This window comes from Platichthys flesus, chromosome 22 (assembly GCF_949316205.1).
Source record: "Platichthys flesus chromosome 22, fPlaFle2.1, whole genome shotgun sequence".
Taxonomy (NCBI): Eukaryota; Metazoa; Chordata; class Actinopteri; order Pleuronectiformes; family Pleuronectidae; genus Platichthys; species Platichthys flesus.
In genome coordinates this window covers 1,660,441-1,676,993 of record NC_084966.1, presented here as the reverse complement: position 1 = coordinate 1,676,993, position 16,553 = coordinate 1,660,441, and the positions used below count along the sequence as shown (strand labels likewise).

General features: G+C 50.8%; 1 protein-coding gene and 1 long non-coding RNA gene across 3 annotated transcripts in view; one reads left to right on the top strand and one right to left on the bottom strand.

The window, feature by feature from the left end:
• The window catches only part of LOC133933619 (uncharacterized), a 113,038-nt gene that overhangs the window by 42,911 nt on the left and 53,574 nt on the right, over nt 1-16,553 (bottom strand). The window lies entirely within an intron of this gene.
• LOC133933649 (trichohyalin-like) lies at nt 1,076-5,734 on the top strand (the record flags this gene model as incomplete). The annotated part of the gene is given in 8 exon segments (XM_062380808.1): nt 1,076-1,194; nt 1,437-1,474; nt 4,270-4,515; nt 4,518-4,558; nt 4,610-4,903; nt 5,013-5,120; nt 5,156-5,597; nt 5,628-5,734. Coding segments are annotated over 8 exon segments (1,395 nt in total), but the record flags the coding sequence as incomplete, so codon positions are not given.

The following is a 16,553-nucleotide window of genomic DNA, read 5'->3' as shown; positions in this document are numbered from 1 at the left end:
GTATATTTCTGTGTGTGTGTGTGTGTGTGTGTCTCCGTGTGCGAATCTGAAGATCTGCCAAAGCTGTGGCTTCTCGTCAACTCTGTAAATCTCTCCTTAACCCCCAAACCTCCTCAGCAGGAGAAGTTCTCGTCTCTGTGGACACGCGGGGCAGTAAAGTGTGGGAATTGTTTCATTGGGCTGGGTCAGGGTTCACACACACACACACACACACACACACACACACATTCAAGGAAACCGCAGACACACACGCACAACCACCGCAGGACCCAAACCAATTTGTCATTTATTTTCAAGAGGGTGATTTCTTTAGAGGCCCTGCCTGCTGGATATTATGTGGCAGGGTAAATCTAATGCGCCTCAATAGGTTTTCCCTGGAAAGGCAAAGAAATTAGATTTGCGAACTGGGAACTTCATTTGGACGGGCTGCGACTCGGGAGGAGGAGGAAGAGGAGGAGGGGGAGGAGGAACCTGCGAAGGTGGCGTCGGGGGGAGAAATGAAAATCCATAGCACAGTGCTGAATCAGCAGTCTCTCTCTTGTTCCTCCTCCTCCTCCTCCTCCTCAGCACAGCCATCGCCAAGAAGGAGGAAGTGTTGTCCCCTTCCTCTCTCCCTGTGTTCCCTCTCCCCCTCTCTGAGTGAAATGAACTCAGAGTAAAGTCAAATCGGCTCCAGGCGACCGTGGAGGTAAACGGTGAAGGTGCTGCCACGCGCTCGGTGCCCTTTGACCCTTCCTCCCGCACGCTGGGACCAGTGAAGAAGAGGCAGATAAAATGGATGACAGGGGCCAGGTGCAAGGGCACATGGGAAAGAGGAGAAGCAGGCGGCGGCTGCGTGGGGGTGGGCTTCCAATTTGTTGGGGGGTAGGAGAGTAGAAGATGAGGTTTGGATGGAGTTCAGGTTCCTGCTCCTCGGCCCAAATGGCCTCCGCTGACAACATAGATTCTCATGTCACGCTGTCAGCTAGTTGACGAGGATCTACACGCCTCTCCAGCCCCCCCCCCCCCCACCCTCCCTCCTCAAACACACGTGTGCATGGGCAGTCACGGGAGAGAGAGGCGACGCGGCGGAGGCATGACAAATCTGACACGGGCGCTCTCCTTCTCCACGCTGACAGGAAACAGTCGCCGGGTGTCAGTGCCTGATCTGATGGATGTGGACGGCAGGAGGAGGCGCCACGCAAACACCGACAGGTAGGGAGGTAATCACACAGGCGGCGTGAGGCACACATGTCACAGGGTAAACACACACAGAGCACATGACGGGGGCCTGAACCCTGCGCCGCCCGCCTCTCCACCGTGTCGTGGAACGAGCACGGACTCGGAAACGCAGATTATGTGAGATGGAGGCGGATAATGTGAAGATTACATTCCTCCACACGAGAGGATTATGAGACAACAGCGTGAACTGGACACGTTTGTCTCGTGGCTGACAGGTGGAAAGACTTCATCACTGTTATCAAGATGACTTCAGGTGAAAGTTTAGAAGTGTTATAGAGTCAACTTTCAAATGACAAGAAGGTTAGCAAGAGTTTGAATAGTCTTTGTTCTAAAATGGAATTTGCACATGTGAAATAATCAAAGGTAACAGAAGTAGAAAGTGGGAACTGTTCGGACACGGCAGAGGTTCAAGAAGGACACAAAAACACAAGAGAGTTGGTAACACAATAATGTTTGTACAACCAAAAAACCAGCTCAACTATAGTCCAACCAAAAGCAGCAAGAAAACCCACATGACTGAAACTGGTGGAGTCCTTCTCTCCCTCCAGATTCAATCACATGTCAGATCTCCTGTCTCATAAAGACACTCTTCATCATATACACGTCAGGAGTAAGGATGTGAACCCGTTTCCACGTCTGCAGCCTCGGTGGCCTGGTTGGAAACAAAACTATTTCTAATATTTTTAGTTCCATGCTTCATCGAGCAGAGTTGAGTTCCAGTGTTTCTTTAATCCTGGCACCGCTTTGTTTCTTTTCCGTGCTCTACCAGTCCGGTTACACTGCGGACATGTGTGTGTGTGTGTGTGTGTTGTGTTGTGTTGGACAGGTTTCCTGCACAGCACTATGCCAGCAGTCTGTGTGTTTAGATTGGAGGATTAAACTCGGTCTAGTCTTTCAGACCCTGACCACAGTCCGGTCTAAAGCCAAGAGCGACATTTAGATTTGCTTCTCAAAGGCTAATTCACCAGATTCCACCACAGAGACGATACGGTAGAAGAACCAGGGAGCAGAGCTGTCGATGGATATTTTCCATTTTCAGTCAAGACTCTTCAACAGCAACAAACTCAAGCAGCAACCTGAACTAGGAAGGAAATACTATGTGGGGCTTCTATTTACAACCAACCAGCTGGACAGGGGGTGAAAACATAACCTCCGTGGTGGAGGTAAATAAGACTGGAACCAGGTTTATGCCGGTGCTCTGTCACCTCCTCAGCCTGTCATGGTGAGACACAGGTAAGAAGATGAACAGTTACAGTAGTTCACACATCAAGCAGAGCCCCCCCCCCCCCCCCCCCCCCGTGTCATGTTCAGCAGTGTGAAACCAAACAGGATTTGACCCAGGTCTGGTTTATACGGTGTGTACACGTGTCAACCTCCCGGTGTAAACCAGGATTTGACTCTCCGTCTTAATGAAAACCACTTGTTTTACGGCCACTGCTCCCGGCGCTGAAACCATCGCCGTCCTCTCCGCCGCCGCCACACCGCCGGCACGCGTTCACGTTGTAAAGCCTCCAAATCAATTTGTTTTAAAAACACATTCCTCACAGGCCTGCTGGGTGGCTCAGAGATATATGATGCACCTTCAGCTGCAGAGGAGGAAAAATCACTGGCGCCCCTCGAGCCCATTTGTCCAGCTTTATGATGCGGTGGTCCTGTCACCCCCACTGCCATTAGGGGGAGGAAAAAAACTGGGGGATCGGGGGGGGGGACCTCACCCCTACATCTCACCGGCTCGGTCGCCCGCCGCCCGCCTGCCACACCGCGCTGCAGCCAGCGCCGAGCTCAGGGGGCATAAATCAAGATAATTCTCTGCACGCCTTGAACTCTGACCCCGCCACAATTCACACAACATCAGACCAGGGCAGAGGGGGGGGCAGAGACGAGGAAATGAAACAGAGGGGGTAGATGGGTAAAAAAGGGGGAGAAAGGGGATGGGAGTCCAGCTCTGAGGGATGGTGGGTGAGGTAACAGAGAACCTGTGTGTGTGTGTGTGTGTGTGTGTGTGTGTGTGTGTGTTTATCGTGCACGTGCATGCGTCGGCTGCGATTAGTCACTGCCGAGCAGATTGAGGCGGCCGTCCCATCTAAACGCTCTGTCTTTATGAGCCATTAATCTTCGACTCAGGCCATTTTCATTACCGCCGAACCTCGCTCTGGAGCCACCAGCTGCATGATACTGCATAGTGGAAATTAATAACCCACCCATCTCTGCCTTACAATCGCCCCCCCCCCCCCCCCCCCCCCCCACCTCGCCGCCGCCCCTGCACCCCACGCACACCTCCACATCAGGCCCCAGCCGCTCAGGACCTTGCATATGATGGAAGACGAGTTTCCACGCCGCACAGCTCTCAGCCGTCTCTGCTGCACATGTCCTGTCTCCTCGTCTCCTCGTCTCCTCGTCTCCTCATCTCCTGCCGTCGCTCGACTCCCTCAAGACAAACTACTCATCCGAGCATTTAAAATCCTCTTGACGCCTTGATGCCGCCGCGAGCGAAGAGGAAGAGATAGAAATGAAGAGGAAGAAAGGCCTGCGAGAACTGGAGGTGACAGAGGAGGAGGGAGGCAGAGGAGGAAGAGGAGAGGAAGAGTAGGGGGGGGGGGTTATATTAATTCCTGTCTGGTTTTCTAAGTAAACTGAAAGAGTGGTAAATGACCCCCTGGGTCTCTTTAGGACAGATAGGTGCCTGCTGCTGTGGCTGTTAGTGAGAAAGGGACAGAACATTATTAAAGACTGTACGTGCTTAGGCAACAAGCAGGGAGGGAGAGAAGAGGGGGATCAGAGGAGAGAGGGAGAGAAGAGGGGGATCAGAGGAGAGAGAGAGGGATGAGGAGAGAGGGAGAGAAGAGGAGGAACAGAGGAGAGAGGTCGAGATGAGAATATACAGAGGAGAGAGGGAGGGATGAGGAGGAACAGAGGAGAGAGGGAGAGAAGAGGAGGAACAGAGGAGAGAGGGAGAGAAGAGGGGGATCAGAGGAGAGAGGGAGGGATGAGGAGAGAGGGAGAAGAAGAGGAGGAACAGAGGAGAGAGGTCGAGATGAGAATATAAAGAGGAGAGAGGGAGAGAAGAGGAGGAACAGAGGAGAGAGGGAGAGAAGAGGAGGAACAGAGGAGAGAGGGAGAGAAGAGGGGGGAACAGAGGAGAGAGGTCGAGATGAGAATATAAAGAGGAGAGAGGGAGAGAAGAGGAGGAACAGAGGAGAGAGGGAGAGAAGAGGAGGAACAGAGGAGAGAGGGAGAGAAGAGGGGGAACAGAGGAGAGAGGGAGGGATGAGGAGAGAGGGAGAGAAGAGGAGGAACAGAGGAGAGAGGGAGGGATGAGGAGGAACAGAGGAGAGAGGTCGAGATGAGAATGTACAGAGGAGAGAGGGAGAGAAGAGGGGGATCAGAGGAGAGAGGGCGAGATGAGAAGGTACAGAGGAGAGAGGGAGGGGATAAGGAGAGAGGGAGAGAAGAGGAGGAACAGAGGAGAGAGGGAGAGAAGAGGAGGAACAGAGGAGAGAGGGAGAGAAGAGGGGGAACAGAGGAGAGAGGGAGGGATGAGGAGAGAGGGAGAGAAGAGGAGGAACAGAGGAGAGAGGGAGAGAAGAGGGGGAACAGAGGAGAGAGGGAGGGATGAGGAGAGAGGGAGAGAAGAGGAGGAACAGAGGAGAGAGGGAGGGATGAGGAGGAACAGAGGAGAGAGGTCGAGATGAGAATGTACAGAGGAGAGAGGGAGAGAAGAGGGGGATCAGAGGAGAGAGGGAGAGAAGAGGGGGATCAGAGGAGAGAGGGCGAGAAGAGGGGGATCAGAGGAGAGAGGGAGAGAAGAGGAGGAACAGAGGAGAGAGGGAGAGAAGAGGGGGATCAGAGGAGAGAGGGAGAGAAGAGGGGGATCATAGGAGAGAGGGAGAGATGAGAAGGTACAGAGGAAAGGGGGAGAAGAGGGGGATCATAGGAGAGAGGGAGAGAAGAGGGGGATCAGAGGAGAGAGGGAGAGAAGAGGAGAGAGGGAGAGAAGAGGTGGATCAGAGAAGAGAGGGAGAGAAGAGGGGAATCAGAGGAGAGAAGGAGGGATGAGAATGTACAGAGGAGAGAGGGAGGGATGAGAATGTACAGAGGAGAGAGGGAGAGAAGAGGAGGAACAGAGGAGAGAGGGAGGGATGAGGAGGAACAGAGGAGAGAGGGAGAGAAGAGGAGGAACAGAGGAGAGAGGGAGAGAAGAGGGGATCAGAGGAGAGAGGGAGAGAAGAGGAGGAACAGAGGAGAGAGGGAGGGATGAGGAGGAACAGAGGAGAGAGGGAGAGAAGAGGAGGAACAGAGGAGAGAGGGAGAGAAGAGGGGATCAGAGGAGAGAGGGAGAGAAGAGGAGGAACAGAGGAGAGAGGGGGAGAAGAGGAGCAACAGAGGAGAGAGGGAGAGAAGAGGAGGAACAGAGGAGAGAGGGAGGGATGAGGAGGAACAGAGGAGAGAGGGAGAGAAGAGGAGGAACAGAGGAGAGAGGGAGAGAAGAGGGGGATCAGAGGAGAGAGGGAGAGAAGAGGGGGATCATAGGAGAGAGGGAGAGATGAGAAGGTACAGAGGAGAGAGGGAGAGAAGAGGGGGATCATAGGAGAGAGGGAGAGAAGAGGGGGATCAGAGGAGAGAGGGCGAGATGAGAAGGTACAGAGGAGAGAGGGAGGGATAAGGAGAGAGGGAGAGAAGAGGAGGAACAGAGGAGAGAGGGAGCGATGAGGAACAGAGGAGAGAGGGAGAGAAGAGGGGGGTCAGAGGAGAGAGGGAGAGAAGAGGAGAGAGGGAGAGAAGAGGTGGATCAGAGGAGAGAGGGAGAGAAGAGGAGGAACAGAGGAGAGAGGGAGAGAAGAGGGGAATCAGAGGAGAGAAGGAGGAAGAAAAGGATGAGGGCTTTCAAAATGGCCTCTCCCCGAAGTCCTGGGAGCAGCCAGATGGAGAGCTGGTGGAGTGGCAGAGGAGAGATCCGGCTCAGATCCGGTGGAACCAACACAGAGGAACAGCTCTACGCCAATGAATGGCCCTCACCGGCGAATGGGAGGAAATTAGCGGGAAGACGGTTGTTGACGCGACTCGCACGATGATAAAGCACGAGGAGCCGCTTTATGAAATCCATTCACTCTGAGGCCGGTAGAGCAAAGAGAGGGACACTGTGACAAAATTGAAAAGTTGGAAATTGTTTCTCGGCCAAGTCGTCCCATCAGAGGGCGAGCGTTTCTCATTTCCTGTCGCAGAGTGCAGTGCATTGTGGGCAAAAACATATATATGGGAGGCTTTGTGATATCGCCGCTGGTCATCCATCACCTCGCACAACATACAACACAAGTCAGAAACCTGAAGGAGGAAAGTTCCTCTGGAACCGGTTGGACTCATTTTGTCTTCCACAGCGAGGCTCTCATGAGGGCGGCCATCTTGTGACCGAGGTCTCAAACGTAAACAACTCCTGTTTGACTTTTTAGTTTGACCCAATAAGATGGACTTTACTTATTTGGTCTATTGTGTCTTCTTTGTTCTTTGTGTTGTTTTAAATAACTTGACATCTTCTCATCTATTCCAGTCGACAAATGCAGAGAAAACACAACACAACAACCTCGACATGCAGAGGAAAAAAATCAATAGAATATAAAGTTTGAAACGGACAATGCCTCGACTGACCTCGGATTCATTCTGCTCCTTCAAAGCCTCAGACTCCCTCTGAACACAAATCAATACACACCATGTTCAGACATATCAGAGACTCTAAATTAAACTGCGCAGATTGTGCTGTTCCACGGCCTCCCCCCCCCCCCCCCAGCTGCTTTGCATAATGAGATCAACGGCGCACACAAGCCCCGGCGGCCCGCGCTGCCTCGGCCGGCCTGTGTTTGTGTAGGAGAGGAGGTAAAGTCAGTTGTTTTGACCCGCGTCTGTTCCTCGGCCTCTGAGACCTGACAGACGAGCTGGAGCCTCTGGAGACGCTTGGTTTTTATTCTGGGAACGACGAGGTTCTCTGAAACGTGCTTAACGCTCAATAAAGACCTGATTTATCTCCGATTTTTTAATCATGAGAATAGGTGTCTGTCCTGTGTGGAGCAGTATGACAGTTGTAATGATCTTAAGGGACTTTTTTTTACAGTGTAACAGACGATTGATTTATCACCGTGAAACCAATAATCACAGAGGAGGACGCCCTCTGGAGCCGGAGTCCCTCTCGGACAACGACAGCGAGTGATCACGTTGTGTGATTCTCTCGGCTGCGACTTCTCCCGACAACAAGCTCGTAAACCAAGGAGACAGCGGAGGTGCTTTTTGCTGTCTCCCGTTGATGATGTCATCGACCTCACACGATGACATCATGCGCCCATCCCCGTGCTCGGCAAATGAATCAGTCAAAGCAGAGAAAAGCTTTTATCCAACGCTCTCGACCTCAGAACAGACTCGTGAAGGGGGGGGGGGGTCAGGGTGGGTTGGGTTTACATGCCAAGAAAGTCCAACATGCCTGCAGGCGTCCAAGTATTGGGTTTGACCCCGGCGACCTCCGGTGTGCCACAGTTCTAGGCCCCTTGCATTTGTGCGATTGGCCCAGAGCCGCCGTGGCAGAGCGGGTTCCCGGCCCGAGCAGTGAGGGGGTCTGCCGGGAGCTAGAGAGTGCCAAGGTCGGGCCTCCTCCTCCTCCTCCTCTGCCTCCTTCATCATCCCTCCCCTCCGGGCGATCGACAATCAGCTGCAAGTGCAGTAAAAAGGAAAGGCGGTGGAAAGCCAAGCTGTTTGTTAACTCCTCTCTCTTCCTGTTCGGTTTCTCTGTGGGGAAGGTGTTAGTGTTTCAGAGCGGTGGCTTCAGGGAGGGACCCACTGTTCTCCTCCCACAGGACCTCAAATCAATACCTCATCCCTGCCTCTTCCCCTCGGCCACTCTCTCTCTCTCACAAGCCAGGAGAAAGGCCCTTCGACTACACAGGACTCGCTTTCATGATTCACGCCACTGAAGTAGAGAGGGACGGGGACGGGGGGGGGTAAAAGGGACGGGGGGGGTATAAAGACACCAGAGGAAGGAGGCGACCTCCAGGGTCATCGCTCTGCTCAGCACCGCACACAGCTGGACTGTCCACAGCTGCAGGGACTGATCCACTGACTGAGACTTGAAGGTGTTAATAGAATCAAGAAAACATTAACTAACAAATCACTGAAATATATAACTCCTGTAAATGCTTCTCACAATATCTGATTTGATATCTGAGCTAAAAGAAGAGAGAAGAGTTTAACTGGTTGATAAAAGTCAACAAAGCTGAACTATTCTCTCCAAGAATCAAGACATATTCTGTTTATAATTAAATTCAAATATTGAATTAGTGTGATTGCTTGAAAAGGCTCCGTTCATTTTCCTTTCACACATCGAACGTCTTTAGAGAATTAACTACACGAGGCTCTCAGCACCTAGAAACATCTCGGTCCTCAGCTTGGAGCTAAAAACTGTCCCTACATGAGTGAACGAGTCCAGATGAAACCTCCCTGAGTCTCTGGGTCATGTTGGTTCCACAGAAGAGAAGAACATTGCTCCTCCTGTATCACTGCACCATTCTCACAGCTGCACCGCGGATTACCTTCCTCCTCAAATGTAAAAAGAGAAAATGCAATTCTGCTTTCTGCAGGGGGAACGTCTTTATGGCTCTCCCCACACAGGTGGCTCTGAGCGGGGCGAGCCGCGTGGAGTCGGGGAGAGAGAGAGAGAGAGGAGGCCTTAATGGAGTTATGCAAATGAGCGCAGCCCTTATAATCCCCATGGCTAAGTATTCCACCGGAGATGTGGACCGTACAGCTGCGTGTGGCGCCGCTGCTTCTTCTCTTGTTCACGGGAAGCTTCGATACGACTATGAACAGCGTCTCCATCCATGTTAGAGAGAGGAAGGTTCAGCCCCCCCCACCCCCCCACCCCCGCGTGTGCGCCTGTAAGTCGAGCTCACACACGTATATACATCTGATCCTGTTCTGTGTTCATACAGCTGCTTTTGGGGGGGGGGGGGGGTTGTTTACATGTTTATGGTGCATGATTCTCTTCTATGGAACCAGTTTCTACGCCCCAGTGCTTCCAGGTTGGAGATTTATGTGCGAGCGAGCTTGTTGTGGTGCTTTATGGTTTTCTTCTGTGTGTGTGTGTCTCTGTTGATGAATGTGTATATATGTGCAATTAAACTTGTGAATTGAAGGGTGTTGTGTTCAGGGTGTTTGTGCGTCCAGATGTGAACCTGCCACAAGCTGATCTGAAGTCTGTGTGTCACTCAACCTGTCCCGTCTCCTTGGCCGAGCGACTGACCCCTGGCTGAAGGAAAGAAAGAGACTGAGAGGGAGGACGAGAGAACCTCCTCGTCCTCCCTCTCCCTTCACCCCCCCACGGTGACTTACACACCCAGCGTGAGCGCAGGCCTCTACCCACAACCCCCTGCTGCTTGTTTAGAGCAACAACAGAGGGAGACAGTGGGATCCCAGAGGAGCTGGCAGGGAGGAGAGACAGTGGGAGAGAGAAAAGAGGAGGGGAGAGAGGAGGTGGGGAGGGGAGGAGACACCGGATATGACACTGTCAACAAGATGATCAGCTGATAGGAGTCTCCCACAGACGTGTTTGAAACTCATATTTCAATATAACGTTCAGGTGTCCACATACTTTTGTCCACAGAACACAAATCCCCATATTGTACACACCAGACAAACCATGCACACACACATATGCACACAAGCATGTACCCGACACTCCTCCAATCCCATTAAGACGTATTAAAGGATGTCTAATGGAAATTGATCTGTGATTAAGATCATTTTGGGTAAATCCAATTAATCAATCCCTGCTGATTAGGACGGTGGCAGAGAGAAAAGGTTCAGGACTCATCTCAAGTCCCTTTGGACTGGAGGGGCGGAGCAGACGGAGCGGACACCAGGATGGAGGCAGGCTGTGGAGAATCTTAAACAGGTGAGTCACCTTCAGGACAGAAGATCTGCTCAGTGACAAAAGAACTTATGTATTATGGTTTTTGATGAATTAAGGAACAGTAGAGAGTCACTGCTGCTCCTGAGAATCCTCTGGGAGAATCCAAATCAGGACGACACTGCAGGTGAAGCCGTCTCCTCCAGATCTGACGAGGAGCTGTCACGATGACGAGCAGCTTAATGACCTCAAAGGAAAACACAGGGACGTCACAGCCATTTTGATTAGTTCAGTCGAAGTGAGTGAGACAGAAACGAGAAGCGTGATGAAAAACACTGATACTGGGAAAAGTGGAAGTGCTCAGCAACCAGTGGATGTTCCTACAGCTGTAACTACCTTGTGGTCGGGTTAGAGAATCACCGGCACTGGGATGGAGCTCTGCTTGAGGGGGATTTGACCTTTTCACCCTCCTGATATGAAATATAACTCTTAAAGGTTCACTGTGGTTATTTTACGATAACGTGGAAGCTGCACGCTCGGTCAGACCGGTGAGAGGTCGTCTGGACGCCCAGTAAAAGAGAGACAGAGATTAGAACAAGCCGACACCCTCTTCATCCTGATTGGACCGCGAGTGGCCCAAGTACAAATATAGGCCAGAGCCCGACAGACAGAATTTATAGGGCAATTTATGAGAAGCTGTTGAGGGAGGCGGGAGCTGCCGCTTGTCATTTTCTCTCTCAATCTCCCGGCACTTGGATGCACACAGACGGACACGCTGCTTCATAAATTTTGTGCACGCACGTAGCCTTCGCACAACACCTCGCTCACAGGATGACACACACACACACACAACCACGGTGTGGGCAGTAAGTCAGTCACAGCTGCACAGTGAAGCACACAACACACACTCACTGTAAGTCACTCGCTCCAGGAAGTAAATACTGGGAGTCATGCACACATTGGTCGCCTGAAATCAAACAATTTCCAATTTCTGACGTCAAGAAATTGGATTAATTCAAATGACTATGTTTCCACAACAAGAATAGGATCGACAGAAGGAGCACAGGTGTAGTCTGACTCCTGTGGAATCACATGTGCTGTGAACGGATGTGTAGGATGAAACCAGCAGCTGTGGAATCACTTGTATAAGAGGGATTCTAAGACAAGTTAAGAATATGACAAAGAAGAAGCAGGAAGAAAAGAAGCGACAGAAGAAAGTGTGAACAACAGACAGACTTGTGAGGTTGTGTGAGGTCTCTCTCTTTGAAGCGTTGTTCCACAGCGAAGCAGCTTCTTGTAATGGATGATTTGGGATTTTTTAATTTGCCGATGTTTCCCCACAGAGACGGGAAAGAGAAAGAGCTCAGGAAAGGCAGGCGGGGACACATGAAGGGAGAGTAAAGGGCGGCCGTGGGTAGAACAGGGAGATCGCAGAGGAAGCTCAGGAAACGAGGGAGGAAATGAGAGCTGAAGGGAGGCCGGGCCGGAGAATCACCGCTTAGTGGCCGATTAACTGACCCTCGTGGCCTTTGTGGATCGTAAAATACAGACACATCTCCTCTCTCACGTGCACTTTGAGTCACGGAGGTCAATCAGGCTTTAACTTTACAGAAATCAAACCCTCCAGTGTAAATAAAACGGGGATTGAGTGGCCATCGAGCTGCGTTCGGCTGTAGTCTCATTACAAACGGCTGCACAGGGATAAAGATGAGAAAACTCACATGGTAACACATCCAGATATTCAGACTCTATACAGAGCAGCCGGAAAATGTGTATTTCTCCTCCTTAACCTCGGCATCATTCGGCTGCTTTACGGTTCCAAACAGGGAAAACTCTTCTCATCCTGTGTGACTGTTAGCGCCGGAGGAAAACGCCTCTAAGAGCGGGTGAGTGACAGCGAGGAACCCGAGTGATAAAGCACCCGATTGAATTATTCACCTGCTCTGTAAACACATTCGCTCCGCCACCTGAGAGAGAGAGAGAGAGAGAGAGAGAGAGAGAGAGAGAGAGAGAGAGACGGGCCGCCCGCCCTGAGTTATGACAGTAAACTGGTTCCAGCACAGGCCTCTTCAGGAATAATAGGTCTTTAAGGGCTAAGTTATAGCACAAAGAAGATTCTCCCTGACTATTCACTCACACCCGAGCTGAGCAGCCTGGCAGGGCCGGGGGGGGGGGGTGCTCACTTCACAGACTTGTCACCGCTCCTTCTCGTTCTACTTCCTGAACAAACCCGATTATTCCTCGAGTGGGCGGCGGTGTGGGTCAGTTAATAAATGTATATCAGGTCGCCGCCCCGTAGAAAGTGCTGCCGTATTAGAAACGGCAATAAAATATGAATGAGGCTGCGTCAGGGCTCCAGGTGTGTCAAGTGTGATTTAATAGGAGGAAGAAGCGTGCGGCGAGGAAGAGGAGATCACTGGATACGGGGCAGCAGGCAGACAGGGTGACCTTTGACCTCTGAATCGCAGCCAGTCAGCTAATACTGCTGAGGCTGAGGCTCACAAAACAGCCACTGGGGAGAGAGCCCCTGAAATCCATCAGCTTCACTGATCAAGAAGAAGCGTGGGCCAATCGGCTGGTCCTAGTGTTGGACATGTGATCACAACTCAAAGTTAATCTGATGCTGACTCCCATCAATCAAACTTAATAATCATAAATCATTATATCGATTAGTTTACGCATCTGATGAACCACTTGTTGATCAGAACATCTAAATGATATCAACTCTTTGAGGCCTGGTATTTTAAAGGTCAACTAAAAACTTTATCATAAATCACTATAAATATAAAAATGCACATCCTCTCTGCCAGGCCCCCCCCCCCCCCCCCCCCCGAGGAATCCGAACTGGTCACAGAGCCACTTCCTGTCGTTCAGGCTCAGCTGACGGAGCATGAAGGAACCATAAAGCTCCGACCGGCCTCCTGATGCCGAGCGCCTCGCTGGCTAATCATTACACATCTTCCTCTCCTCATTTTACCCCCTCTCACTCCATTCACCTCCACTCCTCCTCACGTCCCCCCCCGTCTCTGACCCCCGCTCCCTCCCTCGCCTCCCCTCGTGCATCTCCGCCGCTTCTCTTTCTGTGAAAGTGACAGTTTGTGTGTGTGTGTGTGTGTGTGTGTGTGTGTGTGTGTGTGTGTGCGTGTGTGAGAACAGAAGGAGTCAGTGTTTGTGTGTGTGTGCTGCAGCAGCTCTGAGAACTACCTTGCACGCCCTCTAAATCTGCTGAGCTCTCACAAAAAAGGAACTCTGCTTTCCCTCGCCCCCCCCCCCCCCCCCCCCCCCCACGCACACACACACCCTCCATCAGAATCTCACACGGCGCCGAGGAGGAGTTGCACTTTGACGGAGCAACGCAGCCGCTCAGAGGAAGAAGAGCAGTCACCGGTTCCTCCCCACGCGTCACTCACCGAAAAGAGAGAGAGAGAGCAAAGCGTTTAAATCCTGGAGGTGACAGACTCGTTAAAGTGCATTTCCTCCTAATAAACACTGACACACAGCAAAAAGAAACACACAACCTCCTTTACAATCTGCACACACACACACAAACTGATTCGATCACAGCCAGCACCAGCAGCAGCAGTCAGGAGTCACCAGGCAGCAACTGGGGCATGAGTGACCCCCGCTGACCCCCGCTGACCCCCGCCACAGAACCCACAGGTGATCGTGCAGAATTCCACTTCCTGCCCGTGGTAATGGCTTCTGGTGACCTGTGGCTGCTCGCTGCGACCCATCATGCCCCATCAAGCTCGCCCCGGTCCTGGCATCCCAGCTGGCCCCAGGGCCGAGTGAGTTGAGGGGCCGGGGGGGGGGGGGGGGCTTTAAAACACACAGTGATCCATTACTGACGCTTTTTCCTTTTTTCACCCTCCGACAATGAGGATCTGCTCAAACTCTGAATAAGTGTTTTAATCATGACGTGATCGACACGACCGATTCAGACTCAAACGTTCGAGACACAAAGACATGAGGAGTTCTATCCATTTGTTTCATTAATGACACTAAGAAAGTAAAATATAAAGTTCAAATATCCTTCTAGAGAGAGAAGAGGCACCGAGATGGACTTTTTGGTTTGATACCGACGCCTAAGATGTTGTTATCAAACCTTTACAACAAATAAATGGAATCTAGGTTTTGCATTTTACTGTTTAACTCTAAACTAACATTATAAATAACTATACAGAAAAAGAAATTACAAATATGTAAAACCTGAACTAAGAAAATAAACAACCTATATCAGACAATAATAATCTGTTTGGCTCTAATTAGAGGATTAATAACAAAAGGTCTTCACACTAATAAATTAACGATATAATGAGGCTTGGTTGAAACGACACGAGACCTGAGCAGCAGTTTAAAAACACGATGTAACTGGAAATATATCTGTCAACTTGTCCACAGACGTTTCCAGTGCCGATGTGAATCTGAGCGAATCACGCTGCATCACATCGCTCAGTGATAATAAAGCGTAAAATCGTAAATCTCACCTGACTCTGGGGACGCAGACATCACACGTGTTCATTAATGGTGATACATGCATGTGACCTTAATTGCTTAATAATGCACATTACACATTCTACACCACTTCCAGGGAAAGGAACACCGCTTCTGTATCTATTCAATTATTTGGGTATTAATAATTACAGCTGCTGGCGTACAGGACCTATTCTGTGTTTCTAGATATGTTTTAAGATGTATTACATTGTATAAATATGTGTTTTATATGAATGCACATGTGAAACGACAGCTACACACACACACACACTCACAGACACACACACGCTGGCTGGGGTGACATATTAAGGATGTGTTAATTCACTCCTCTAAGTTTCCTTATCATGTCTGCTGCTCGGCCATTCATTAATAGTCCTGTTTTAATTAGCCATTAGTGAACACACTCCCCATGTCAGAGATATGAGATGTGTGCGTGCGTGTGTGTGTGTGTGTGTGTGTGAGTGTGTGTGTGTGTGTGTACGGCTCCATCCTCCCACTGTGGCGGCAGAACAATTGGCAGGGACACGCTGTTCAGTGGGGCCTCCTCCTCATTACTGGCCCACTGCTCACTTGTGAGCCGTATCATTGTACTGCTACACAATGGCTGCCAGGGGCCCCACCCGACATGATAGCCCCCCCCCCCCCCACAAACACACACAGACACACACATACACACACACACAGAGTCCAGCTATAAGCTTACCTCCCTCCCTCGATCCCTCCTCCCTCCCGCCGCCTCGCGTACCCACCCCGCTCCTTCCTCTGCTTGCCAACCCTGCAGTATCGCTGCAGCTGATTGGCCGCGGCGTGGACGCCCGACGCCGGTCAGAGTCCACGGTGAGAGAACAGGGGATTAAGGCTAATTAGCATGAACAATAAAAACAAACAAACCGGGACGGGGGAGAGGGGTCAGCGAGGCAATCCCACTGTCTCTCTTAATTAGCATTGTTTACCAAGTGACACAGTTGGTTCATGATATCTTCTACATAGCAGCACACACGTCTGTAACACACAGACACACACACACACATGCACAGGACGTGTGGAGTGAGGTCTGGTTTGTGTAGCTACTGACTCACAACTATGAATAAAGATGGATGACATGTCTCCACTTCCTCCCACTTTCCAGACATTAAGCTGAAATATCTAGAATACGAACGCTGACGTCTGATTGGAGCCTTGATATCGAGGTCCCGTTGATTCTCGACCAATCAGGAGCTTCACCTCGTTTTAATATCAAATAATTGATTAAAACACACAATTGAACATACATAAGTGCGATAACGACTTATTAATTTACTGTGTACATTACACACACACACACCCAACATACTTTTGGCCACGTCTCTGTTCACGTCTTCTCCGATTGGTCGAGGAGTCACGAGGACTCACACACGTGCACAGTCGCACACCGATGAGCCGAATATGAAAAACCACATCGATCTCCGTGCGACACGTACAAACATTAGTGATGAGATGATTGATGAGGGGATTTCTAAACCTCTCCGGCATCAGAGAAAAATTGCTTTTGCCTCCGAGTGTCTGCCCGTCTGCGATACTGAAGCCCCCCCCCCCCCCCCCCTGGGGATGTCGGTGGGGGTCAGTGAAAACTGGGCCAAATCAAAGTGATTAAGGACTTGCAAATCAATAACGCCTTTATATTGGATTGGCTCCCCCCCCCCCCGGATCACACTGAGTCAGCAGGAGGACGGAGGGAGGCTGAACCCACATCCAGAAGAGCATCAGGATAAATCTCTGTGTTCATATCGAGTCTTTCAGCCGAGATAAAATAACATAATCATCTTTGCATAGGCGGGCGAGGAGAAGTTGAGGGCTGTCTTTTGTTTCCTGCTGATATCCAGACTCCGGTGTTTTGATGATGAAACAGCGAGGAGAACCATTACCCACAAACCAGCTGTGAGGAATCTTGACGGTTTACTTTAGATAAATGTGC